Raw genomic sequence first — 24,901 nt, forward strand, 5'->3', positions numbered from 1 at the left:
TCCCAAAACTTATTATATTTTAATATTTATTATGTAGTTATATTAATTTATCGCAAAATCAATTTATGTTATTCTAATTTGGCATGAACATCAATCAAAAGTAGTCATTAAATTGTTAGTGCGGTTTTTTTGCACAACATTTTCGATGTGTCTCCAACGGAAGATTCTGGCTTCAACACGTCGGGAAGGCAATAACTTTCCCTTAGACCCGAGGATTAGAGTTGCCGAGGAGTTTGGATACCGCAAGGTATCTACTTCTAAGGTTCTTTAGGGGATAACGACTTCTTTTGATCACGAGGGAATCAAAGCGGATGTGGACAAATCCGGGATGACCAAGATTTTCCAAGTTTCCTAAGAGAGTGGTTCTAGATGTTGGTGAGTGTTGGGAATGTTGGCAACAGAATGATATTATGGTAATTACCCTAAGGGGTATTATTGTAATAACTAAAAGATTGTTATCAAACGAAAATTTAAAGTCATAATCAATGATAGAAAAGATTAGTTGCAAACTTTTACAAGCAACAACATTCGACTCAATCATAGTTATCTACATTAACTGAGATTATATCATTGCATCTGATATTTACCAAATATTTTTGTCTATTTACGGGTGTAAATACATGGATGTGACTATTTACCAAATATTTACTAAAAATTGGCGAAATGGCAATCTAAAAGTATAAATAAGGCTATATATCTAATGGATCCATACAAAAATAAAAAAAATAAAAAAATAAAAAAAACTTAAAACTGAAGTTATAATTTTATCCTTAAATGTTATTTCACATTAGCATTATCAGTTTAGAATATGTTAAATATTTGACATAAGGACTATATTTGCCATGATGCAGGATTACAAGGTATGTTTTGTACTATTTTCAACATCAGGGAGTGGAATGTTTATCATGTAAGAGTTGAAAAGGGATCGCTGTAAATAGTCCATATTTTTGTCATGGATTAAATAAATAAAATTATCACGCATGGTATCCTTAAGAGAAATTGCCTCATTTGTCACAAATTTCATAACATTTTTCCACTTTCTACCAAAACACTAAGATTTCCCAAAATGCCACATGAGATGTCAACATTGTTGACATCGATGTCAACAATGTTGACATCTCACAGTGAAAGACAAAAATAGATGTCAACATTGTTGACATAGATGGTAGCATTTTGGGAAAAATTAGTGTTTTGGTGGAAAGTGAGAAAATGTTATGAAATTTGTGGCAAATGGGACAATTTCTCTATCCTTAAAACTCACAAACAATCACATGAAACTACAGATTTACCCTGGGATCAAAAGGGCCGGTCAATCTAACCAAGTCCGAATTTAGAACGTTTGGTCAGTCATTGGTGCATATATCTTGCATTCTTCATACCCGGAAATCCGCTTATAATCTACCGGTCAATTCCAAAACACTGACATCTTTTCTTACCACAAGTCTTTATGTCATACCAATCCCTGAATGCCACGTATCAAGCATCCCAAAGACTTATTAGATACACCCTCTTTAATTATATATGATTATGACTTCTTTTTATTATTTTATAATACAAATATGTATTTATAGAGATGTTTCTAACACCCTAAGTTCCTTTGCTTTCGCTTTGCTTAAACCCGTCTACACTATACGTCTCTATAACTATGTTACATATATAAATAACAATATATCAGGCATAGAAAGATGATCATTTGATCATCGCGTTTTGGTCAACACATTTCAAAACCAAATCGGATTGTTTTCTCGGGTTCATGCTCTCCACATCTCGGACGGTGAGTTATTATTCGTTTTTGTTTTGTTCTTCTTTTTTATTAATCTTAAACTTAATTACGTCCGTTTCTAATATGTTTATAAAGCTATTTTCACCGTTTCATGTGCGAAACACAACAGCTGATTTTCATTCTTCTGTTTTGCTTCTTGGTTTTATTATTTATATATATATATATATATATATATATATATATTAATTAGTTTGATATAGTTGGTTACTGCAGAGATGAACATGTATATTTTTCTTAGCGAATATTATTTCCTCGTGTGTATATATATATATATATATATATATATATATATGTGTGTGTGTGTGTACCACGGATTCATGATAAATTTTTGCTATATATGTTAGACGTTAGAAGATTTATAGCATGTAAAGAGAAAGATAGCAAAACTTCCGTCGTATTGTGTTATATATCAGTAACGAGCCAACTGGAGTTTCTTAATGTATTATGACTATGAATAATTAACATATAGTTATGTATACATGTGATATGAATGAGAAATACCCAACTTAATTAAGACAAAAATAAAATATGCAACCTTTTATGCACCATGAAACATGACGGTGCATTGTTTTTCTGGCCAATTATAAGAAACTGAGAACTATATATTCATGTCATGACATTATGGTCACTAACCTTTGATGATTTTCTTGCCCACTAAAAACTTCGAATACCAAACAGATAATAACATTTTTTTTGGCAATAGTCTACATTACAAGGTCAATTCTCTACTTTAAATTTATTTTTCTCTGTTTATTATGCAATCTTATTGGTTTGAGAATCTAACAAAGGTACCGAAAATTAGAAAGGAAAAACAATATTTAAAAAAGTACGTATACGAACATATAAATATACTACTGACAATTGCAAACGAAATTGTCTTACACAGGAATAATAATACAACACGTACATTATTGAGGAATATTTATAAACTATGAATTTGGTGATGAAATATTTATTTATTTTAAAAATTAATATAGAACATCATTCTATAAAATTAAATGAAAAAGTAACATATCTTTTAGCATTTCTTTTAGTAGTATAATTCAAAATGTTACATTTAATTAACATCATGCTAGGAAAACGAAAAACAAATTATCGTGGTCAATGAGTTGAATAGAGGACCAACTAAAAAATTTACCCAGCATATGGTCAACTATCTACCAATCTGACAGTTGAGAGACTGTTAGTTTGTACTTTGTATTATCTATATTCGTTTTATTATTTACTACGTAAGTTTAGACAAATGGCCCACTAGTCTACAGCTTTATAACACAGACAACTACAAGTCAACCAAACCCTAGCGTTTAAAACCAAATAAAATAAAACAAAAAACACCGAAGCTTATTTGCTACAATATAAAAGGTGATAATATATTAATTTAATTTACTTCATGTACTATTTTTTTTAATAAAATAAAATTTTAATTACAATCTTAAAAAAAATTAAAAGATTAACTAATTGCAACAAATTCTTTTATACATATAGATATGAAATTTATCTTGAGTTTATTTATGTTTCTAAAACATGTTGCTATCAAATAATCACATTAAGTAATCATATATAATTAATAAAAGAGTTATTATATACTAAACTAAAATAGACCAAAATTGATTGTTGGGTACTACAAACTCGAACTCTACAATTAGCTACTTTAATTTTGGCCTATCCGTACTTTATGAGCTTCCTATTTCTCTTCATTGTTCCAGATTTTGTATAGTATTCTCTTAATCCTTAGTATGTTTGTCTTGTATTTACAAGAGTGTGTATCGTTAAGACGTCTCTGAAGAAATACTTCCAAAGTCTGAAAATTAATATCTATAATCCCTTCACTATCGAATTATTTGTTCTAAACAAACAAAAACAACTGTACAATGATATGTTAATTGTCTTATATATTTCACTTACATCATTAATTCTATCACAAAACTCTATATTGACTAAAAAAATGGTGAATGTGAGCAAGATATGTGCATCTTTTTTATTTTCTAAGGTCTTCTAACTTCTATGAGATAATTATTTAAGTAGATGATTTTTTTTTCAGGATAAAAAGTTTGAAATAGTTTAATAACAACCTCCAATTAAAAATATAGCTTAACTATTAAATATTAAATATATAACTCGACTAACAATTAATTCTCCCATAATGTGACGCATATGTCTTATCTATATTCAAAGTATTTTCTTAATTATTAGTTATTAAATTGCTAAGTTAGAATTTAACGTAGGTTTTTTTTTTTTTTATTTTTTTTTTTTTATAACTTTCATAATGGTCTCAAATGAATTCATATGTATGTTCATGCATATTCCAAAGTTCGGAATCTCTTTTCAATTGAGAAGCTCTACTTCATCATTTATATTATTTTGTCCAATTTCCAAATATAATCATCGATAATCAAATGTAAGTCTAATTTCACCATCATTCGCGATCATAAAGTTCGATCCTAAATCGAACTAGCTACGTACAGTTCTAAATCTTCCAAAAATAACATTAACAATAAGTAATTAATTCTCGTTTTCTTCACCAAACTTGTAATGTTACATGTAGTTAAAAATAGTGTATATACATTGATTGACGGAGCGATCACATTGTTGCAATTGTTGATGCAAACATCAAATCTGCATAATCAGATTCCAAACGAATAAGTTCACACACACACATATATTATATGTTCCTACGTACTCTGTGAGATTTATAGTGATCGATACTCCTGGCTAGCTAGATAACCAAATACTATAGTCTATATAATCACGCGATTAATTAAAAACAACTACTAAGTTTACAGCCGTGATATTTATCACGGCCGTAACGAATATTTTATTTCGTGGCTGAATTAATTATTTTTGTTAGTGAGAGATTAACAACGCTTTATAATATCATGAAAATGATAATATATATGGACGCACGAAACAATAATCACGAGTCCTAGTGACAATTAGACGCATAGAATTAATATTGGTAGAATTTGAAGACATTTCTTGCTTCAGAAACTATATAGAGAGTAGAATTCGTAGCATATATCACACAACAAATGATCAGTTTGATAATCATTGATGACGGTAGTTTGAGCAAAAGTACTGTAAGTATAGAAACACACATAGATATTGATATGATAACACAAAACCATGAATAATATTCATAATAAAACAAGGTGGAATATAGTCGCACACATACACAGCACATAGGGTTGATAATTATAGCACACCACTAAGTAATTTGTAGTAATATCACACAAGAAAATGCGCTTATTTTGGAGAGGAAATGAAGGAATAGCATCAAAGGAAAGGATGGTTATCATCGGGAAGGTGTAGATGGTTGGGAAAAGCGTGGTCGTCGTTGATGAGGGAATCGAGGAAGGAAGAGAAGACATCATCGGAGCAATAGTTGAAATCATCATGATCATCGTTGTGTGACAGTCGACGAAGCTGATCATGATCAGTCCGCGGTGCTCTCATCATCACTTGATGATTCTCGTCATCATTCACTACAGTAGTAACTGGGATATCGATCATGGCCGTGGTAACAGTGCGATGATGATCGCCAGCTTCTGATGAATCATTGGGAGATGTGCGAGGCGAAAGAAGGGAAGAAGAAGCATCGGAGGTGATGATATTATTATTGAGAGGCTTGTGGGTTCTGGGGTCAATGCCTTGGTTGACCAGCTTCTTGCTCAGGTGCGTGTTCCAGTAATTCTTTATCTCGTTGTCCGTTCTCCCAGGAATCCGACCAGCTATCAACGACCACCTTCGTTTCATTTCAATTCAACTATTAGGGTTTCGTTTCGGAAAGTAAATCTAGGGTTGAGATGTGGAAATTACCTGTTGCCTAGGAGGCGGTGGAGGCGGAGGATGAGGTCCTCCTCGTCGTCGGTGATGTGGCCGCGCTTCACGGACGGCCGGAGGTAGTTCATCCACCGGAGACGGCAGCTCTTGCCGCACCGGAGAAGGCCCGCCCTGGCCGGAAGAGTGCGCCAGCGGCCTTCCCCTTCCTTCCTGACGAAGCGAGCAAGGACGTCGTCCTCCTCCGAAGTCCACGGCCCTCTCTTCACCCCAATCGTCTTCCTTCCATTACTATCACTCATCTTCTTCTTCTTCAATTCTTCTTCTTCTGAGATATTGCGTATTGTTTCTTATTGATTAAGCTTTATTATTTAGGGCATTAGGTCCATGGTCGTCTCACACGCGCTGTCAACAACAACAACATCTATGTGCATTATTATTATTTCTCATATATATGTATAATAATTTATAATGCCAACTTATTCTAGTCATCACTTTCTGTGATTAATTTATTATATACATTTGTAGAGCCTGAAATCTGAATGTTCCAGATGCACTTCTTATTTTTTATATAATAAATGGTTGCGCGCGTGAGATTCACAGACTGGGACCCACTTCGCACTATTACTCCCCTCTTATAGCTTTAGCTTTTTTTTTATTCTTTTAACAAATTCCGTTTTCATATCTTTATCAGAAATTCACTCTTTTTTGCTCATTTTAATATAAATAAATAATGAAAATTAAATATTCTAAAACTACTCGAGTTTTTAAATTTTAACTAAACTACAAAAAAAAAATGATCATTTTTACCTTAAAGTAAAAAAAATTAATCATTTACGTTAGTAATAATGAATAAAATTACCATTTACCATGCATGATTATTTATTTAATACGATAAACAATTCTACAATAATAAACGATCTTTTAATATCGCTTATTGTTGATAAGTTATTTTTTTATTAATAAATTAACTTAATAATTTTTTAAATTATGTTTGGAATAAAAATGAAATTTAAAAATAAATACATCGTAAAGGGTAAACACTTATTTTAGATTTATTATCAATAAGGTAAGGTAAACACGTTTCTCACCTAATTTAACTAAAATGAAATAAGCATCTCCGAGCTTTAAAATGAGATATTCATAATACAATACAAAAGGATCTCAAAGTCCAGGATGGTCCTACACTTGTTTACCCCAAAATGAGAACACAAACAAACATGGGTACGTTTATTTACAACTATGCCAACAAATGCTACAACACTACAAAAGGAACCAATAATAAAAAAAAATTAGTGTTTTCCGGTCGGTTTGTCGAATCGGAGCTGAAAATCTCCTGGTTTTGGGCACTTCCTCCATCAAAATGAAACGCTATCAAAATCGCATATGTTGATTGCCGTCTAAAAAGCTAGTAGTATTGGTGTCATGTTGGAAAAGTGGTGACTCGTATATGCTTGTATTTTTGCTCCTTGTTATACCGCCGAACACTCTCTTCCAAGCCTCTTGACAATACACACTTCATTATATCAACTCCTTCTCGCAACGCAACATCAATCTTGCCCCGCCAAAAAATTAAAAATTAGGAAAACAGACCACTCTGATACATTACCATGACCTTTATCGCATGTTTCGTCTTTTGATTAAACCGTAACATGGCTTTCTCTAACACAAAATGTGAGAGTTTAAGGATGGCTTACTTGCTCTCGAGCCGTTTCCTTGAATTTCTCAAGCAAGAATGCTTTTGGGTCCATTCGGCCAGGTGGAGTTCCGATACCTGATAACAAAATCAACATTTTAGAACTATGCAGATTAATAAGAAAAAAACAACTTAACGTAAAAAAGTTGAAACTCACCGATTCTAAACCTGGGAAATTCCATGTTGCCTCGAAAATGATTAATCACGCTCTTTAATCTGGTCAGACAATGAAAGATATCAGGAAACTATGCCGAAATACACAATATCAGGAAAAAAAAACAATACACAGATACCACCAGACTACGTTACAGTTCAAGAAAGTAAGAAAAGAAGTAAGTATTGGTCATCCTCATCCCCAAAATAAGTATAGATAAGAGTGTCTAGTTTGACAAGCATACACGGAGTCACAATAATTCTGAAATAAAGGCTCTTATCAACTTAGGACTCAAAACTGATACCATTTGCTTGACACAAGCATATGGAGTCACAATAAACAATGATATAAACTAAATCAAACTAGGTTCTATCTTTCCTGAAACTAGACCAGAATGGGAATTAAGCACTCGTTCGACCACAATCGCAGATGCCATGAAAGGATACAACAAAAAAATACAAACTTGGAAAGAAAAATTTAATGGTGTGAATGACATACATACCCATTGTGACTTCCAGTGCCGCCTTTGTGGGCGAGACGAATGACTCCGCACGGTAATGTCTTGTCATCGTGAAACTACAAACAAACAAATCACTTCTACAAAACCTTCACAAGAACAAGTATTTCTTGATTATGAATAGGTTGCGATTATCAAAATAAAAAGAATTACCACAAGCACGCGATTAAGCGGAAGCTTGTAGTACGCTGCGAGCGGTCCTGCCTGAGCATACACACAAGCTTCTTCAAAATCAGTACACAATATTCCATCCACTATTCAACTAGATTTGCATATAAATATATATACCTTTAGAAATGAATTCATAAAATGAAAAAAAAAAAAAAAATTATTGCTTACAGATTCGCCGCTCAAATTCATGTAGGTTTGTGGCTTTGCAAGCAAAACTGGGTCGCCACCAACAAAGCCTATATGATTCCACAGAAAATTCCATTCAAATTCAATGCAGAGCTATCAACAATTCACATAGCAAAATATCTGAATAAATCGAATAGAAGAGAAGAGCGAACCTTGGCCAAATAGTGCCTTGCAATGGACTGTGTCCATCGGAATCCCTTCCGATTCAGCAAAAGCGTCAATCATCTCGAAACCAACCTGAATCGATAACACAACAGCTTCTGAGCCAATAATACGAGTGAAGGCATGGGATTAACAATGGAGAGAATGAATTAAGACGCACGTTGTGTCTCGTCCCTTTGAATTTGTCGCCTGGGTTTCCCAAACCCACGAAAAGCCACGGCCTTTGAAGAGGAAACGCAGTGGAGCTAAAGCCGCGACACTGATTTGTTAGCCTACAGAGACTCATAGAACTTACCGGAGATGTTCACGAGCTGACGGCGACAGGGGAGAGAGAGATAGAGAGAGGATTTTGATGAGTTTGCAAATAATAAAAAAAGTAAGTAGCAAAAGTATCCTTTATGTTTAACCAAAATACGAATTTACCCCGTAATTCTTTCAATATTGGATAGCCAACTTGTTAGTTTCGATAATTAAAATACCGCTTAATTAGTGCCGTCGAACGCGCAGCTCATTATACATAAGGTAAATATATAAACAAATAATTGGAAATTGGTATAAGGTAAATATATTAGAGAGTCTAAAATAAGCGTTACCACGTATAAATCATAATCGCGTGAGTAAGCTGGAAAATGAAAAAACAGCAGGTGGATGGTGTATTTATAAACAAATAATTTTTGTATATAAATTAAAACGACTAAAATTAACGATTAACCAAATAAGCAAAGTAATAATCATTAATTCAGATTAAATTCAAATTCAACTTGCCTTAAACCAAAACTCACCCACAACCTACAAAATCAAGCCGAGAATCAACCAAAATAAACTATATTAACTAAAAATAAAAATAAAAATAAAAAACTTGAAACTCAATTTTTTCACGAAAAACTAAAAAAATCGTGGTATTTGAGGTAACTAGCGGTATCGCATAATCGGATAAAAAAAATGCTCGACCACGACAAAAAATTTGTAGTGAGCACAAGAATTTGTAATATTTGAGATAACTCGTGGTCTATTAGCAAGCTGATATCATGAGTGTGCGGTATATGAGTAACTGGGCATAAAGCCGTGTAGAATTTAAACTGTTGGTTAAATCATTAGGATATGACGACCTTCGATGTTCAAAAATGATAGAATTTTAAGAATCTTCTTGAACATGAAGTCATTGAAAAACGTGAAATCCTTCTTCGTTAAACACAAGAGAGAGAGCGAGAGAGAGAGAGAGGGAGAGAAATAGACGAAAGTAAAAAGAAAATAATACTTTATTGAATGTATTGTTGTACAAAAAAAAAATACAAGATAGTCATAATTTTAGATTAAATTAAAAATATTGAATTTTGATCTTAAACTAATATGGAAGTCATAGTTTAGTAATAAATCAATCAGTCTTTCCGGTCCCCCTCGATCTTGTTTAAATGCTCGCTTTTAGCTTTTATTTTTGTGTCCGAATTCGGCCCATACAATAACCTTTAAGCATTTTGGAAATGCTTAAATGGACTGAGAGCTCAAGATGAAAAGAGTTTGCTACTTTATTTATAGACGAAGAATCACAAGTTCACAACGACCTTCCAAGATAAAGTCCCTAACTTTGTACTATATTTTGACTCATTGAAGGGTTAACTCACTAGATTGAAGTTTTCACGTGCAAGTTTGCACTTGTAAAAGAAGTATAACAACGTTCTATATATTTACGGTCCAACACTAGTATTTGCCTTTACGTATATAAGCTTCCGTATAGATGATGATTGTGTGTTCTATTTATCAATGCTAGCTATAGCTTGTATAAACATACACGCTAGGAATTATAGTATATGCCTTTTCTTCTCCATTTCTTTTTATAAATTCATATCTTAATTAAGAGTATCAATTAATGATAGGCAATGCAATAGTTGTTTGTAGCTTGCATTATCTGTCTCTGTGTTATGGACTTATGGTGATGACCAACCATTGTTAAGGCACTAAATGTAACGACACATATTCACTCTTCCTAATATATATATATATATATATATATATATATATATATATATATATATATATAATTTTTATTTATTTATCAGCTTTTTTGCCCTCTGGGAATCAATGTCGTAACGTATATAAGTTATTACTTCCGATTAAAAGGCTTATGGAATATGATTTGGAAAAAACTCGCATTTAAGAAGATTGATAAGTTACTGTTTTTCTAGTGCCAATTATTAGACTTGAGACTTGTAAACAACTCACAAGCACAAGATTGAACAGATCTCTCTCTGTATATTATTATCCAATAAAATTGATACATTTTGGTCAAACAAGAAGATTGTAACAAATTGCAAATCTCATATACATATTAGGCTATGGAAGCGGCAAAAATATCAGTACCCTAATCACAGCTGGGTCATTTACAATATTCATTGAAGTGGGTGATTTAACATTATTGATTAATTCAATGCAAAACTTTAAGATTATGACAAAAATTATGTCTTACAACTTGCTTACCGCCAGATGACCAACGCAAGCTTTGACTACGATTATGTTACCCAATATTGATTAATATAATTAATTTTGGGATTATAATCTGCATATAAGAATTTATTTTTATTGTTGTGTGATATACAATACAACAGTCTCTCATTTTCAGTAGGTAGCAAAGGAGAAGAAAAAGAACAAGTCAATATTCAAATTGGTATTATAATAAGTAGGGCATCTAAATCAATAATATTAAACATTGGTTTCCTTATCTAATTAGTAATTAGTGAAAACAAGATGATTGTTTTCTGTGGACGTTTGTCTACAATAAACAATGCATTTGATTGAAACCAATAAATTAATAAAATGCAAAAGCGCATTGCCAAAACCTATTTAGAAAGTGTATTTATAAAGCTTAAAGCTTCTAAGTTTAATGAAAAGTGGTTAAAAAACGTTTTGATCGGTACCAAACCAAACTCGCAAATAGAAGATCATATACCCTATATTTTTTTGTTTCCATGTAATGGAATGGGTAAGAAAAAACAGAGAGAAGAAAAGATAATTACTTTGGATACTCTATGAGATAAACAACACAAAAATATGAAACTAGAATAGGTTCAAAAGGGGCAAATATTTTTTTCTTTGGTTTTATGCCAATTACTGAAGAATTTTTTTTTTCTTTTTTGTAAACACAAGCAAGAAACCAGCTTCCTTTTCTTTTTCTTTGACCATTATCAATTTATATTTCCATTTTATTATTCTAGAATAATAAAAAAGATACAAAAAAGCGAATATTAATCATGATTCGAGACCCAAATAGAAGAACAAAAAAGCCAACAATACAGCTAATCAAATCAATTCAAAGACCCTTTTTTAAATTAAAAAAAAAAACTTAATTTAAAGACCCAAATACTTCTGTTTTTCCCCTCCCCTCCCCCACAAAAAAAAAAAAAAAAAACTCATTGCAAGAATAGAAGAAATACAGCTAACCAATTAAATTAAATTCCTACCTTTCCCACAAACCAAATATAAAAATATGATATATTTACAAATACATTGGAAGATGATATATATCCCTCCTAATTAATTAATTGAATTGAATCCCCCAGAGATTAAGGAGTAGTGAAAGATTAAAGATAAAAGAAATAAAAATGTGAAAAATCCCAAGTATATATAAATATAGGGGCATATAGTTTGCCCTAATTCCCAACGAAAAAAAGAAAAATAACGAAAATCCACAAAAGCAAAACCCTCATTTTTCCCCTATTCTCCTCCTTCTTCTTTCGTCTCCTCTCTCAATTCTCAAAACAAACACAGCCTCCTCTTTTTCAGCGAGAGAGGAGAGAGAGGAGATAGAATCGCCCAAGAAGAATCCATATCCACAGCCAAACCCTAATACTCTCATCTTTCTTCTGTTTCCATGGCGGCGTCTCAGGGAGGAGAGTCGGTGACTCCGGTCCAGCAAGCGCAACTCGCCGCCGTGCTGGGACCGGACCAGACGGCGTTCGAAACCCTAATTTCTCACCTGATGTCGTCGTCGAACGAGCAGAGGTCCCAGGCGGAGTCGCTGTTCAATCTTTGCAAGCAGGCCGATCCGGACTCGCTGTCGCTGAAGCTGGCCCACCTCCTCCAAGCCTCGCCGCACCCGGAGGCGCGTGCGATGTCGGCGATCCTCCTCCGCAAGCAGCTGACCCGCGACGACTCGTACCTCTGGCCGCGGCTCAGCGCCGCCACCCAGGCCTCGCTCAAGTCCGTCCTCCTGGCCTGCATCCACCGCGAGGACTCCAAGTCCATCTCGAAGAAGCTCTGCGACACGGTCTCCGAGCTGGCCTCGGGCATCCTCCCCGACGGCGCGTGGCCGGAGCTCCTCCCGTTCATGTTCCAGTGCGTGTCCTCCGACTCCCCGAAGCTCCAGGAGTCGGCGTTCCTGATCTTCGCCCAGCTCTCCCAGTACATCGGAGACTCGCTGGTCCCTCACCTGAAGGAGCTCCACGCGGTGTTCCTCCAGTGCCTGTCGTCGGGGACGGCCTCGGGGGACGTCAAGATCGCCGCCCTGAACGCCGTCATCAACTTCATCCAGTGCCTCTCCAGCTCTGCCGACCGCGACCGCTTCCAGGACCTGCTCCCCGCCATGATGCGCACCCTCACCGAGTCCCTCAACGCCGGCAACGAGGCCACCGCGCAGGAGGCGCTCGAGCTCCTCATCGAGCTGGCCGGCACCGAGCCGCGCTTCCTGCGCCGCCAGATCGTCGACGTCGTGGGAGCCATGCTGCAGATCGCCGAGGCCGAGTCCCTGGAGGAGGGGACGCGCCACCTGGCCATCGAGTTCGTGATCACGCTGGCCGAGGCGCGCGAGCGGGCCCCGGGCATGATGCGCAAGCTGCCGCAGTTCATAAGCCGCCTCTTCGCGATCCTGATGAAGATGCTGCTGGACGTGGACGACGACCCCGCGTGGCACACCGCCGAGACGGAGGACGAGGACGCCGGCGAGACCAGCAACTACAGCGTGGCCCAGGAGTGCCTCGACCGCCTCTCCATCTCCCTCGGCGGCAACACCATTGTCCCCGTCGCCTCCGACCAGCTGCCCGCCTACCTCGCCGCCCCCGACTGGCAGAGCCACCACGCCGCTCTCATCGCCCTCGCCCAAATCGCAGAAGGTTGCTCAAAGGTACCGACACTACACTACACTACACCCTATCTCTCTCTCGTTGTTACATCACATGTGATTTACGATGCCAAATGTGCTTGCTTGCTCAGGTTATGCTCAAGAATTTGGAGCAAGTGGTGGTGATGGTGCTGAGCTCGTTCCAAGACCCGCATCCGCGCGTGAGGTGGGCGGCCATCAACGCTATCGGGCAACTGTCGACGGACTTGGGCCCGGATTTGCAGCTCAAATACCATCAGCAGGTTTTGCCCTCACTTGCCGCCGCCATGGACGACTTCCAGAACCCCAGAGTTCAGGTTATACACCGCTCTTCTCAAATTCGGTTTCATTCTATGGTTGAATCATTTTTTGAAGCTGTGAACTCGTGTTTATGAAATTGCACAGGCACACGCTGCTTCAGCAGTGCTCAACTTTAGCGAGAACTGCACTCCTGACATTTTGACGCCCTACTTGGATGGAATTGTGAGCAAGTTGCTCGTTCTTCTTCAGGTATAATCTTAAGTCGGTTCAATTATGCAACCATTTTTTTAACTACTTCATTTTTATTTATGTCACATTCCATGAAAAAGTTAGTAATATAACTTTGTTGGCAAATGCAGAACTGTAAGCAAATGGTGCAAGAGGGAGCCTTGACTGCTTTGGCTTCCGTTGCCGATTCATCCCAGGTAATGATTTTTTTTTTTAATTCCATCAAGGATTTTCTTATGATGACATGACGACGAATAAATAACATAAACTTGGGGGTGTGTTTTGGGATTCGTAGGAGCTCTTCCAAAAATACTATGACACAGTTATGCCTTACCTGAAAACGATATTGGTGAACGCGACTGACAAGTCCAACCGTATGCTCCGTGCTAAGTCCATGGAGTGCATCAGTTTAGTCGGTATGGCCGTCGGAAAGGACAAGTTCAGGGATGACGCCAAGCAGGTATCCATAACGCACCTCTCTCTGTTTTTTTTTTCGGAATTCGGAACTATTTTTCTCGAATATTAACAAACTGTTTTACTTTAAAGGTTATGGAAGTGCTGATGACTTTGCAAGGATCTCAGTTGGAGAATGATGATCCAACCACGAGCTACATGCTACAGGTATGTTTTTCTTTCCCCGACTAAATTGAAAATAGCTAGATATCTGCAATAGTGTTAACACTGTAAATGGTACAGGCTTGGGCTAGGCTGTGCAAGTGCTTGGGACAAGATTTCCTTCCGTACATGAGCGTTGTGATGCCGCCACTGCTTCAGTCTGCTCAACTTAAGCCCGATGTCACCATCACCTCTGCAGATTCGGACAACGAGGGTGAAGACTCCGACGACGAAAGGTCTCATATCTCTTCTCTCCATTATTCCTCTCTTTACAATGGATGTTTATGACAAATATAAGTTGGACATAAACTAGCACATCCAAGAGGTCAATGTTATTAGGCAGCTGAAATCTTCTTTTAAGATATCATTTTTTTTTTAATTTAGTCTTCTTTCAATCACAGCATGGAAACAATCACTCTTGGGGACAAACGAATCGGAATCAAGACTAGTGTCTTGGAAGAAAAAGCTACAGCTTGTAACATGCTCTGTTGTTATGCTGATGAGTTGAAAGAAGGCTTCTTTCCATGGATTGATCAGGTTTGCATGCAAATTGATACCATATTCCTTTTATACTTCGGGCTTGTCACTATATAATTAGTGTTGATCTAAAACTTGGTTCATTTTAATTGGCAGGTTGCTCCTACTTTAGTTCCACTTCTTAAGTTCTATTTCCATGAAGAAGTTAGGAAAGCAGCTGTTTCAGGTATACAAAGCTTTGATTGAAAGTCCATGTTTATGGATGTTTTATTCCTTATGTTTAACGTGAATTGGAAGCTTGATTCCTCTCTTTCTTCTTTTAACTCTAGCCATGCCGGAGCTTTTACGATCTGCAAAATTGGCGATAGAGAAAGGGCTAGCACAAGGCCGCAATGAGACCTACATTAAGCAACTGTCTGACTACATTGTCCCAGCTCTTGTGGAAGCATTGCATAAGGTATTACTGGTGTTAATTTTACATTTTTTTTTCCGTGTTTCATCATATACTTGAGATTGATGTTTTGGTATATTGCAGGAGCCTGATACAGAGATCTGCGCCAGCATGTTGGATGCGTTGAACGAGTGCGTTCAGGTCAGTGAACATCCGCATTTGAAATACCAAATTCTTTCTACAACTTGTGTGTATTTTATTTCTTTCTTTTTTATGCTTCATTCTGCTGAGAGATCTACTGTTTGTTCAGAAATATTAAATATTATCCAACAGACCCAATGTTGGTTTCTCCAATATTTCTGTCCTGCAATTTGCACTATCTTTTTTGTCTTCTTATGCTCTGCTAAGACAACCACTTGTATGTCGGATTTGTGGTTTTCCAGATATCTGGTCCTCTATTGGACGAAAGCCAAGTTAGATCGATTGTGGATGAGATAAAGCAGGTGATCACTGCCAGTTCGAGTAGAAAGAGAGAGAGAGCCGACAGAGCCAAGGCGGAAGATTTTGATGCCGAGGAAGTAGAATTGATTAAAGAGGAAAATGAGCAAGAGGAAGAAGTTTTTGATCAAGTTAGTTTTTCGAAGATACCCCTCCCTCCGCCGCAAATGAATGTGCATAAACATCTTGTACCTTTTCTTACCTTTGTTTTGATTGCACATGGTTCAGGTGGGCGAAATCTTGGGAACCTTGATTAAAACATTCAAAGCCTCTTTCTTGCCTTTCTTCGATGAGCTATCATCCTATCTAACTCCTATGTGGGTAAGTATGGCGTGAAACTCTCAAGGCTTCTTTTTGTTTCTTGCTTCCGTGTTTATACGAAAAGGGATTTGGTGCATAAGCTGACTCTTTTATATGGATTTAATTTTGTCAAAATAAGGGGAAAGACAAGTCACATGAAGAGAGAAGGATAGCGATATGCATTTTCGACGATGTTGCAGAGCAATGCCGTGAGTCAGCTTTAAAGTAAGCCTTCGTTGCATAATAACTTAAATTTTACTGTTATCATATGCACATATTCTCAGTATCTATTAATTCTGTGTGTTCAGGTATTACGACACATTTCTTCCATTTGTATTAGAGGCTTGCAATGACGAGAACCCAGAAGTCAGACAGGTTTGATTCATTGATCTGTATCTATTCATGTGCCTTTGGAGTTATCTGTGTGATGATTACTAACATGTTTGTACCCATTTTCAGGCTGCCGTATATGGACTAGGCGTCTGTGCTGAGTATGGTGGATCCGTATTTAAACCTTTGGTTGGAGGTATGCCTTTAGTCGTATCTCAAAACATCTCTCGCTCTCTCTCTCTCTCTCTCTCTCTCTCTCTGTTATTATTATTATTAACATGGTGTGCATATGGGTCTTTCTTGCAGAGGCTCTTTCAAGACTAAATGTTGTGATTCAGGACCGTAATGCTCTTCAAGCAGAAAATGTAATGGCATACGATAATGCTGTTTCTGCTTTAGGCAAGATATGCTTGTACCATCGGGAAAGTATCGATGCAGTCCAGGTACTTAAACTTGTGCCTGTAATTGTTTCTTTTTTCCTGTTGATAATATCACACGCAATTCATCTATATTCTCATCAATGCCTTTTCAGAGCATTGTTTAGGCACTTTAGTTTGATGAGTTTTTCGTTTTCAGTAATGTAGATGAACTTGATGGGTTTGTTTGACAGGTTGTCCCAGCATGGTTGAATTGCTTGCCTATAAAAGGTGATTTGATCGAGGCCAAAGTTGTTCACGACCAGCTCTGTTCCATGGTGGAGAGGTCAGTCCAGTCCCTCTTTCCACACTTTGTGCATATCTGACTTCCTCATTTGCTTTGTTTCATATCTGCATATCTGACTTCCTTTTCTTTCTACAGGTCGGACCGGGAACTTTTAGGCCCCAACAATCAATACCTATCCAAGATCGTTGTAGTTTTTGCCGAGGTTAGTGCATAATTATCAAGTATTACTGGAATTTCTAAAACTTGGACTCGTTTTTTTAACGAGTGATTATCGTCTAGGTGTTGTGTGCGGGTAAAGAACTAGCAACGGAACAAACAACTAGCAGAATGATAAATCTGCTGAGGCAGCTTCAGCAGACTTTACCGCCGTCGACATTGGCATCGACTTGGTCGTCATTGCAACCTCAGCAACAACTTGCCCTTCAATCCATTCTCTCTGCCTAAGTTCTTCTTCTTCTCTTCGGTCTCTTGCAACTTAAGAAAAAAAAAGATTCGGGCTTTGCTGCGATTAGAAATGGGTTCTCAATCGTGGCTCTGTATCGTCTGTCGTGTGTCAAATACCTCGGTCACCCATTCTTTTACATAAGATGGTTCCCATCAAGCTGCGATTTTTGCTTATCGTGCAAACGCGGCAGTCATTGCTTGGATTGGAAGTCATTGATGCGGTTGGAACGATCCTCTTTTTGTAGAATGTGTATACACCTACATCCACTTTTAATATGCTTTTCTTTTTCAAAATTATTCTCAGAGTCCAAAAAAAAAAAGTTGGAAGCTTTCTACTTGTTTATTTGGTGGTTTGCACTTTGCAGAGTGGTTTTTTTTTTTTATGGGTTGGTTGGTTTTTGTGGTCTTTGTCCGTCCGTAAGTGAGGGAAAGAGTTTTGAGTGTAGCAGTTTTGTTTTCCTATACATACTTTTTTGTGAGAATTATTTACTATATTAAAATTATGGTGATTCCTTCATTATATTTCCAATTTTGAGTAATAATAAAAAAGAAATCCGTGTTGTCATTTTCTCGTCGGTGATAATGATCTGATTCATTGTTTATTTATCTCACTTGTAAAACTTTAAAATCAAACGAGTGAGGGTTATTAAATAGACTTGCTCTATTTTTCTTTTTCTTTTCAAGCTGTAGCTTATATGTCTCAGTTTAAGTCTGTCACCAAACTAATACATGAATAAAATGTCAAATTATCTGTAAATAAAGGGTATTGATAAGAGAAACGTAAAAGAGGCACAAAAATGTCATTACGTAAAACAAATACAGACAGCTAATGTCATTTTCTTTGTTGAAAATTAGTCAATGTTGATAAATATTATACACGATTCTGTAAGAATGCAATTTCCTAATGATCCGAGAACGATAAGAATAGCATCCCTTTCATAGATGTGTAAAGGAGTCCATTAGATATTTTAAGAAAAAAAAATATATTCAAAATTGTGGCTACATTCATTCTTTCCTCCAAAAATAAAATAAATAAATCAGCTGTGCTGCACATAGCAAAAATAACGCATATATATAATGAAAATCCCTTTGGGAGAATTTGGACAATATATATTGGTAAAGAAAGAAAAAAAAGCATTTATGTTTTTATATAGAATTGTTTAAGAGTTGCAAAGCTGGTACTAGGCCTTCGTGCCATCAACAACAATGTGTGTTTGTGTGATGAACACAATTATCTTATAATATCACAAACGAAATAAAGAAAATGGCTCCCATGTTTCAGATCAAAACCGACCATGATTTGGTCACAAAAACACAACATAACACGTGGACATAGAAAAATAGATAAAAATAATATCGATGCATTGATCATCTAAACGAGCTTCCCACTAAAAGGGTCTTGATTGATTCCTTGGTTTATTCCACTATATAAACCATCAAATTAAGCTAGTATTTTTTGTTCTTCACAAAGCTTTGCAAAACCAATTCTCTTTTCTTTCTTTGTTGGTTTGGGTTTGCAATGGAAAACGTTGTAGCTCAACAGCAGACAAAAGGGTCACAGAAGGAAAGAGGAAACAAGAACAAGTTTGTTGGTGTGAGACAAAGGCCATCAGGCAAATGGGTGGCCGAGATAAAGGACACGACAAGGAAGATCCGAATGTGGCTCGGGACCTTCGACACGGCCGAGGAAGCCGCCCGAGCCTACGACGAAGCCGCTTTCCTCCTCCGCGGCTCCGACACCAAAACCAACTTCCCGTCCCGAGCCCCCTCCGATTCTCACCTCTCCATCAAGATCAGAAACATCTTCAACCACAAAAAGAAGACCATGAATAAACCGAGCAACGCTACTAAAACTAGTCCTCCTCCGCGTAAATCCCTCTATAACACCACCAACCAGACATTCCAAATCCTCAACAACGACTCTTCCGCGTCTCTTCAAGTCCTCGACGACGGCGGTGCATATAAGCCTGACATGACCAACTGCGTTGAGGATTTTGCGTACACGTGGTCGTTCCCTCTTGCCTTTGATCACTTCTCAACGACGATGCCATTGACGAGTGAATTCGATATATCGCCATCATCATCGTCTTCTTCATCGGGTGGCATAGAGCTTGTGCTCGCGGAATATCAACAAATCAAGTGCGATGAGAGGCAAATATCGACTTCGTTGTACGCTATGAATTCATGTGATCCCATTCACAATCTCTTTGATCCTTATGCTTTCTACCAGATGTACTCTCCAACTTTATAGTACATTTCTAATGAACATATGTATGGTATTCATTTATGTAAATTATGGATCAGTGAATAATGTTCGTGTATGAACAATATGTTACAAAGGGGACAGAAATGTTCCTTTATTGGGTCAAATCAAATTCATGTTTGGAGAATTGACCCCTGCATATATCTCCATCACTAATCTTTCATTTCTCACCCTTTAATCTCTGTAACTAGATTACTTTTATTCTACAAATGTACCTAAACTTGACAAAATACAGATCACAACCCAATCCAAAATGATGAGCTGTCTGTATGGTCCCAGAAAAATAAATGGGTGGTGAAAGGTCGTTACTCAATTTCATAGACATTGCATGTGACGGTTTGACACAAGATATTGGAACAATAAATATGCCAAAGGCAACGGTGACCAGAAAGAAACATCAATTTTCATTCAAAAAAATAAAATCTATATGTGCATCTTATGATTCCCAACAATCACTTCATTAATACACAAAGAAAAAACACAATCAAGGACTTGAGTTTTGACACTTCCAAAAAAAGGTTTAAACGTTACAAGGATCCAAAAGTACTGCACAAAACACAACATGTAATGAAATAATGCAAAGCAAAAAAATAAAACCAAAAGTAAGAGCTAATTGTCCCTCCCTCGCGTGAATATGCCCTTTTTCCGCGGAAAACAAATCATCTCGTTGTTTCTCAGTAGTCTTCGCCTTCTTCTTCGTCATCAGCGCCTTCTGCGCCGACTTCCTCGTAGTCCTTCTCGAGGGCGGCCAGATCTTCTCGGGCCTCAGAGAACTCTCCTTCTTCCATGCCCTCGCCGACGTACCAGTGAACGAAAGCCCTCTTCGAGTACATGAGATCAAACTTGTGGTCGATCCGAGCAAACACTTCGGCCACGGCCGTGTTGTTGCTGATCATACACACCGCTCTCTGCACCTTCGCCAGATCGCCTCCCGGCACCACCGTCGGAGGCTGGTAGTTTATACCGCACTTGAACCCAGTCGGGCACCTTCAAATTTCACCCCAAAAAAACCACAATCAACTCAATCGAACCACCAAATAAAAACATAGCCCAAGAGAAAAGAAAGGAACACAATGCAGAGTCTCTCGTACCAGTCGACGAACTGCACGGTCCTCTTGGTCTTGATGGTGGCCACGGCAGCGTTGACGTCTTTGGGAACGACGTCACCGCGGTACATCAAACAGCAAGCCATGTACTTTCCGTGCCTGGGGTCGCACTTGGCCATCATGCTCGACGGCTCGAACACCGCGTTCGTGATCTCCGGCACCGAGAGCTGCTCGTGGTACGCCTTCTCCGCCGAGATCACCGGCGCGTACGACGACAGCATGAAGTGGATCCGCGGGTACGGCACCAGATTCGTCTGGAACTCCGTCACGTCCACGTTGATCGCTCCGTCGAACCTCAGCGAGGTCGTCAGCGAGGATATGATCTGCGAGATCAAACGGTTGAGGTTCGTGTACGTGGGCCTCTCGATGTCGAGGGATCTACGGCAGATATCGTAGATGGCCTCGTTGTCCAACAGCACGGCAACATCGGTGTGCTCGAGAAGCGAGTGGGTCGAGAGAACGCTGTTGTAAGGCTCCACCACAGCCGTGGAAACCTGCCAAACAAACACTTAAGTCAGCTTTTCCCAAAAAACCAAAAAAGACTGTTTCTTTCTAGTATAGCAATAGTACCTGAGGTGAAGGGTAGATTGTGAAGCCGAGCTTGGATTTTTTTCCGTAATCGACAGACAAACGTTCGAGGAGCAAAGATCCCAAGCCAGAGCCGGTTCCACCGCCGACGGCATTGAAGACCAAGAAGCCCTGCAATCCGGTGCAGTTGTCGGCCAATTTCCTGACGCGATCCAAGCACAGATCCACGATTTCCTTGCCGACTGCAAAAGCACCGCGATATTGTATTAACTGATCATAATACAGCAAGAGATCTGAATTAATAGAGATGTCGTTGGGGACAACGGACCGGTGTAGTGGCCTCTGGCGAAGTTGTTGGCGGCGTCTTCTTTGCCGGAGATGAGCTGCTCCGGGTGGAACAGCTGGCGGTAAGTGCCGGTTCTGACCTCGTCGATCACGGTCGGCTCTAAATCCACGAAGATGGCGCGAGGGACGTGCTTGCCTGAGCTCGTCTCGCTGAAGAACGTGTTGAACGCGTCGTGAGCCACTCCCACAGACGTGTCACTGCAGTTCACACAAGCATCCATACAAAATCAACCACCAAAATTGTCGTATTTCCAAACCCTAAGAAACGAGACAAAAATAAAAGAGAAAGCGATTTCTTCGTCTTTAAGTTGCTTAATATTACAACGCCGACGCACAATATCACACATGCCACAAACGGGACAAATAACGAAGCCAAACGGTTTCTTCGTTTCTAGGTTACTTAGAAGATCGCACATTCCATAAGCGGTAATATCACATTCGGTACGGAAATCGGACAAGTAAAAGCGACATTGCGTTAAAAAAGAAATTGGAATGGATGTGATGAGAAAGCGAACCTTGGCATCATTCCATCGGGCTGGATTTCGTGTTCGAGGCAATAGAGTTCCCAGCAGGAATTGCCGACTTGAATCCCGGCTTGTCCGATGTGAATGCTTATGATTTCTCTCATTCTCCGATGATTTTTTTAGTTTCTAGTTTTTTGTTGGATCGAAGCTTTTAGGTTTAGGTTTGAGAAATGAGAAGAAATGAAATCAGAAAGAATGTGGTCTTAAGAGAGATTGTTTGGGTTTCTAAAATGGGATTGCATAAAATTTTGGAATCCGATGTGTGACCTTTTTTTCACATCCGAATTTCTAAAAATAAATATCCTTCATTTGGCGCCAGCTTGTCCCCTCCTGTGGGACCCTTACTTCAATTTTCCCGCTATTACTCTTCTGCCCCTCCTCCCATATTATTGCATGAAATTCAAGTGTGACAACTTGCGTTTATTTAATATCTTGAATTCTTTGGAGTTTTTGGACACCTAAATCGGGATGTATTAGATTTAGTATTTCCTTGTTAGAAAATAGTTGCTGTGAAGTCCAAATCTTTGTCCACGTAGATCACGAAATAAATTACATTAGTCATTCTTTTGTTTATAATGATACATTTTCCCCCGTACTCATACATCATATTTAAATAAATGTAACACACTATAAAAATATAATGTGCATATCTCTAAGACTATTATTTTGTTCACAAATTTAGAATCGTATCATTTTCAGTGCAATACGACATTAATCTCGAAATAATAATAAAACATTGTTCGAGTTGAAGTTTGTTTAGTGCCGACTTGATTAGGATACTTATAACTTTGTGAGGTCCGATCAAAGTGCTCGTAGTTTTATTTGAATGAGTAGATGTAAAAAAATTGTCATATATTTGTGTTATCGCTTATATACTCCATCGTTTTCGCTTGGCTGTATTATACGGTAAAGTGAACATGATGCAATATAAGCGATACAATAAATCTAAGAAAATCTTATTCTGATATGAAAATTCGGTCCAAACGGATATTTCGTTATAATCGAACAAGAATTTTGATTTTGAATGGAGAGTTTTTCGTTCCGAATAGTGTTATAATTTGGCCAAATCGGAGCAGAACATTTAGTTATTGCTAATATTGATATTGTTCACCTAATAAAATAAAGAAACAAATTTTGGAACCTAAAATATAATTACTTTCTGAAGGAAAAAAAAATGAATAGTAACGAAATGATACTACGATTTTAGTTATGTGATAAGTATCAAACAAAATTTTAATAGTAAAAACAGCGTCAAAAGAAAATAAGCCGTTTGGTTATGTTTTCAGTTCCCGTTTTCTGTTTTCTGATTCTAAATTCTAGAAAACAGTTTTAGAAAAACTGTTTGGTTATGAATTTAGAAAACAGATTTAGAATCATGTTTCTGTTTTCTTTGAAATTTGTTTAGAAAACAGAAAACAATGAAAAGTTGTTTTCTATTTTATCTCTATACAATTGAATAGAAAACATAACCAACCAACATTTCAAATATTCTGAAACGTAATTCTAAATCTGTTTTTTAAATTTAAAAATTAGAATCAGAAAACAGAATTTAAAAACAGAAAACGAGTTTAGAAAACTAAACCAAACGGCCCTTAAATTTCCGATTTTATTCCGTTGCGGTTGGCTAGAGTTAGCCGTAGTTTTGTTTGTATGGATATAAAAAAAATGTAGGTGTTAATTAAAAAGAAAAAGCTGTAATTGAGGACAAAATTAAGAGGAATATGAAAAATGAAATGAAGGGCAAAATGGGTAATTAGGGAGTTGAGGTGGAGCATAGTGAACATGTGAAAGTAGGCTGAATGTATATTCACAATAGGTCAGCTGTTATCACCTCATCAATGCCTCTTTAGTTTTATTTTTTATATCCAACTATTTTTTTTTTCATTTCAATTATTTATTCTTCCTAGCACTTGTATCTTTGTCGTTTTGTCTTAATACGAGTTACAGCTTACAACCTTACTATATATGTACACTACCAAATATGTTTCTTTTTCTGTGCTTGTAATTACTCATAAGCTGTTTATGTTTTTTCAATGTCCCTGTAATAAATATTAGCTGTTCTTCCATTTGGAAGCACCTGTATTCGACAACTTTTTGAGGTTTCACTAATTAATAGGATACGAGACAAAAATAAATAAATAGAAACCAAAAACTCTCATAAGTTATTCTCATCTGATTTCAATAAATCTGTTGAATTTCTGAGAATGTTCATTACGATTACTTTGATTACCAATGAATGTCTCTACACGGATATATATTTTTTCCTCTACCCATTTAGTATACTTGGAAAAACTCACACAAGAGCCTTACTAATGATTTACTCATAAAAAAAAAAAAAAAAAAAAAAAAAACACACACACACACAATTTATTGTGCAAGGAATAACGGCACAA

The 24,901-nt window shown here is 37.3% G+C and overlaps 5 protein-coding genes across 5 annotated transcripts; 2 read left to right on the forward strand and 3 right to left on the reverse strand.

Moving 5' to 3' along the window:
- Positions 1 to 4,869: 4,869 nt before the first annotated feature.
- LOC149386885 (transcription repressor MYB5-like) lies at positions 4,870 to 6,145 on the reverse strand. Its single transcript, XM_089624794.1, has 2 exons — positions 5,600 to 6,145; positions 4,870 to 5,525 (listed from the first exon to the last, which is right to left on the reverse strand). Exons 1-2 carry the CDS (start codon positions 5,860 to 5,862, stop codon positions 5,057 to 5,059), a joined length of 732 nt encoding a protein of 243 aa, XP_089480920.1. The 5' UTR covers positions 5,863 to 6,145; the 3' UTR covers positions 4,870 to 5,056.
- Positions 6,146 to 6,686: 541 nt separating this feature from the next.
- LOC149386886 (Peptidyl-tRNA hydrolase family protein) lies at positions 6,687 to 8,793 on the reverse strand. The gene is made up of 8 exons (XM_089624795.1): positions 8,607 to 8,793; positions 8,437 to 8,521; positions 8,267 to 8,334; positions 8,081 to 8,131; positions 7,913 to 7,986; positions 7,414 to 7,472; positions 7,258 to 7,334; positions 6,687 to 7,115 (listed from the first exon to the last, which is right to left on the reverse strand). The coding sequence occupies exons 1-8, from the start codon at positions 8,730 to 8,732 to the stop codon at positions 6,984 to 6,986; spliced, it is 672 nt and encodes a 223-aa protein (XP_089480921.1). The 5' UTR covers positions 8,733 to 8,793; the 3' UTR covers positions 6,687 to 6,983.
- Positions 8,794 to 12,073: 3,280 nt separating this feature from the next.
- EMB2734 (ARM repeat superfamily protein) lies at positions 12,074 to 18,264 on the forward strand. Its single transcript, XM_089621845.1, has 20 exons — positions 12,074 to 13,559; positions 13,649 to 13,852; positions 13,941 to 14,045; positions 14,156 to 14,221; positions 14,320 to 14,484; positions 14,571 to 14,645; positions 14,721 to 14,875; positions 15,041 to 15,176; positions 15,273 to 15,342; positions 15,446 to 15,573; positions 15,652 to 15,708; positions 15,951 to 16,136; positions 16,234 to 16,326; positions 16,445 to 16,530; positions 16,614 to 16,680; positions 16,765 to 16,831; positions 16,942 to 17,078; positions 17,246 to 17,337; positions 17,434 to 17,500; positions 17,578 to 18,264. The coding sequence occupies exons 1-20, from the start codon at positions 12,312 to 12,314 to the stop codon at positions 17,740 to 17,742; spliced, it is 3,369 nt and encodes a 1,122-aa protein (XP_089477971.1). The 5' UTR covers positions 12,074 to 12,311; the 3' UTR covers positions 17,743 to 18,264.
- Positions 18,265 to 19,261: 997 nt separating this feature from the next.
- LOC149386888 (ethylene-responsive transcription factor ERN1) lies at positions 19,262 to 20,080 on the forward strand. Its single transcript, XM_089624699.1, has one exon. The coding sequence runs from the start codon at positions 19,262 to 19,264 to the stop codon at positions 19,991 to 19,993; it is 732 nt and encodes a 243-aa protein (XP_089480825.1). The 3' UTR covers positions 19,994 to 20,080.
- Positions 20,081 to 20,386: 306 nt separating this feature from the next.
- TUA5 (tubulin alpha-5) lies at positions 20,387 to 22,774 on the reverse strand. Its single transcript, XM_089621688.1, has 5 exons — positions 22,500 to 22,774; positions 21,968 to 22,182; positions 21,682 to 21,881; positions 21,097 to 21,605; positions 20,387 to 20,992 (listed from the first exon to the last, which is right to left on the reverse strand). The coding sequence occupies exons 1-5, from the start codon at positions 22,610 to 22,612 to the stop codon at positions 20,680 to 20,682; spliced, it is 1,350 nt and encodes a 449-aa protein (XP_089477814.1). The 5' UTR covers positions 22,613 to 22,774; the 3' UTR covers positions 20,387 to 20,679.
- Between the last annotated feature and the right edge of the window lie 2,127 nt (positions 22,775 to 24,901).

This window comes from Urtica dioica, chromosome 8 (assembly GCF_054948205.1).
Source record: "Urtica dioica subsp. dioica isolate 48M chromosome 8, U.dioica_male_clone48M_v1_H2, whole genome shotgun sequence".
NCBI classification, from domain to species: Eukaryota; Viridiplantae; Streptophyta; class Magnoliopsida; order Rosales; family Urticaceae; genus Urtica; species Urtica dioica.

What these genes read in the sequence shown, in the direction of transcription:
- LOC149386885 (XM_089624794.1), bottom strand. Translation starts at nt 5,862, where the DNA reads ATGAGTGATAGTAATGGAAGGAAGACGATTGGGGTGAAGAGAGGGCCG. An exon ending in CACCGCCTCCTAGGCAACAG is followed by an intron (nt 5,526 to 5,599) that starts GTAATTTCCACA and finishes AATGAAACGAAG; the next exon opens with GTGGTCGTTGATAGCTGGTC.
- LOC149386886 (XM_089624795.1), bottom strand. Translation starts at nt 8,732, where the DNA reads ATGAGTCTCTGTAGGCTAACAAATCAGTGTCGCGGCTTTAGCTCCACT. An exon ending in TCAAAGGGACGAGACACAAC is followed by an intron (nt 8,522 to 8,606) that starts GTGCGTCTTAAT and finishes TTATCGATTCAG; the next exon opens with GTTGGTTTCGAGATGATTGA. An exon ending in ATTTCCCAGGTTTAGAATCG is followed by an intron (nt 7,335 to 7,413) that starts GTGAGTTTCAAC and finishes TTTTGTTATCAG; the next exon opens with GTATCGGAACTCCACCTGGC.
- EMB2734 (XM_089621845.1), top strand. Translation starts at nt 12,312, where the DNA reads ATGGCGGCGTCTCAGGGAGGAGAGTCGGTGACTCCGGTCCAGCAAGCG. An exon ending in TCCAGAACCCCAGAGTTCAG is followed by an intron (nt 13,853 to 13,940) that starts GTTATACACCGC and finishes GAAATTGCACAG; the next exon opens with GCACACGCTGCTTCAGCAGT. An exon ending in CCTATCTAACTCCTATGTGG is followed by an intron (nt 16,327 to 16,444) that starts GTAAGTATGGCG and finishes TGTCAAAATAAG; the next exon opens with GGGAAAGACAAGTCACATGA.
- LOC149386888 (XM_089624699.1), top strand. Translation starts at nt 19,262, where the DNA reads ATGGAAAACGTTGTAGCTCAACAGCAGACAAAAGGGTCACAGAAGGAA.
- TUA5 (XM_089621688.1), bottom strand. Translation starts at nt 22,612, where the DNA reads ATGAGAGAAATCATAAGCATTCACATCGGACAAGCCGGGATTCAAGTC. An exon ending in CGCCAGAGGCCACTACACCG is followed by an intron (nt 21,882 to 21,967) that starts GTCCGTTGTCCC and finishes GTGCTTTTGCAG; the next exon opens with TCGGCAAGGAAATCGTGGAT. An exon ending in CAATCTACCCTTCACCTCAG is followed by an intron (nt 21,606 to 21,681) that starts GTACTATTGCTA and finishes TTTGTTTGGCAG; the next exon opens with GTTTCCACGGCTGTGGTGGA.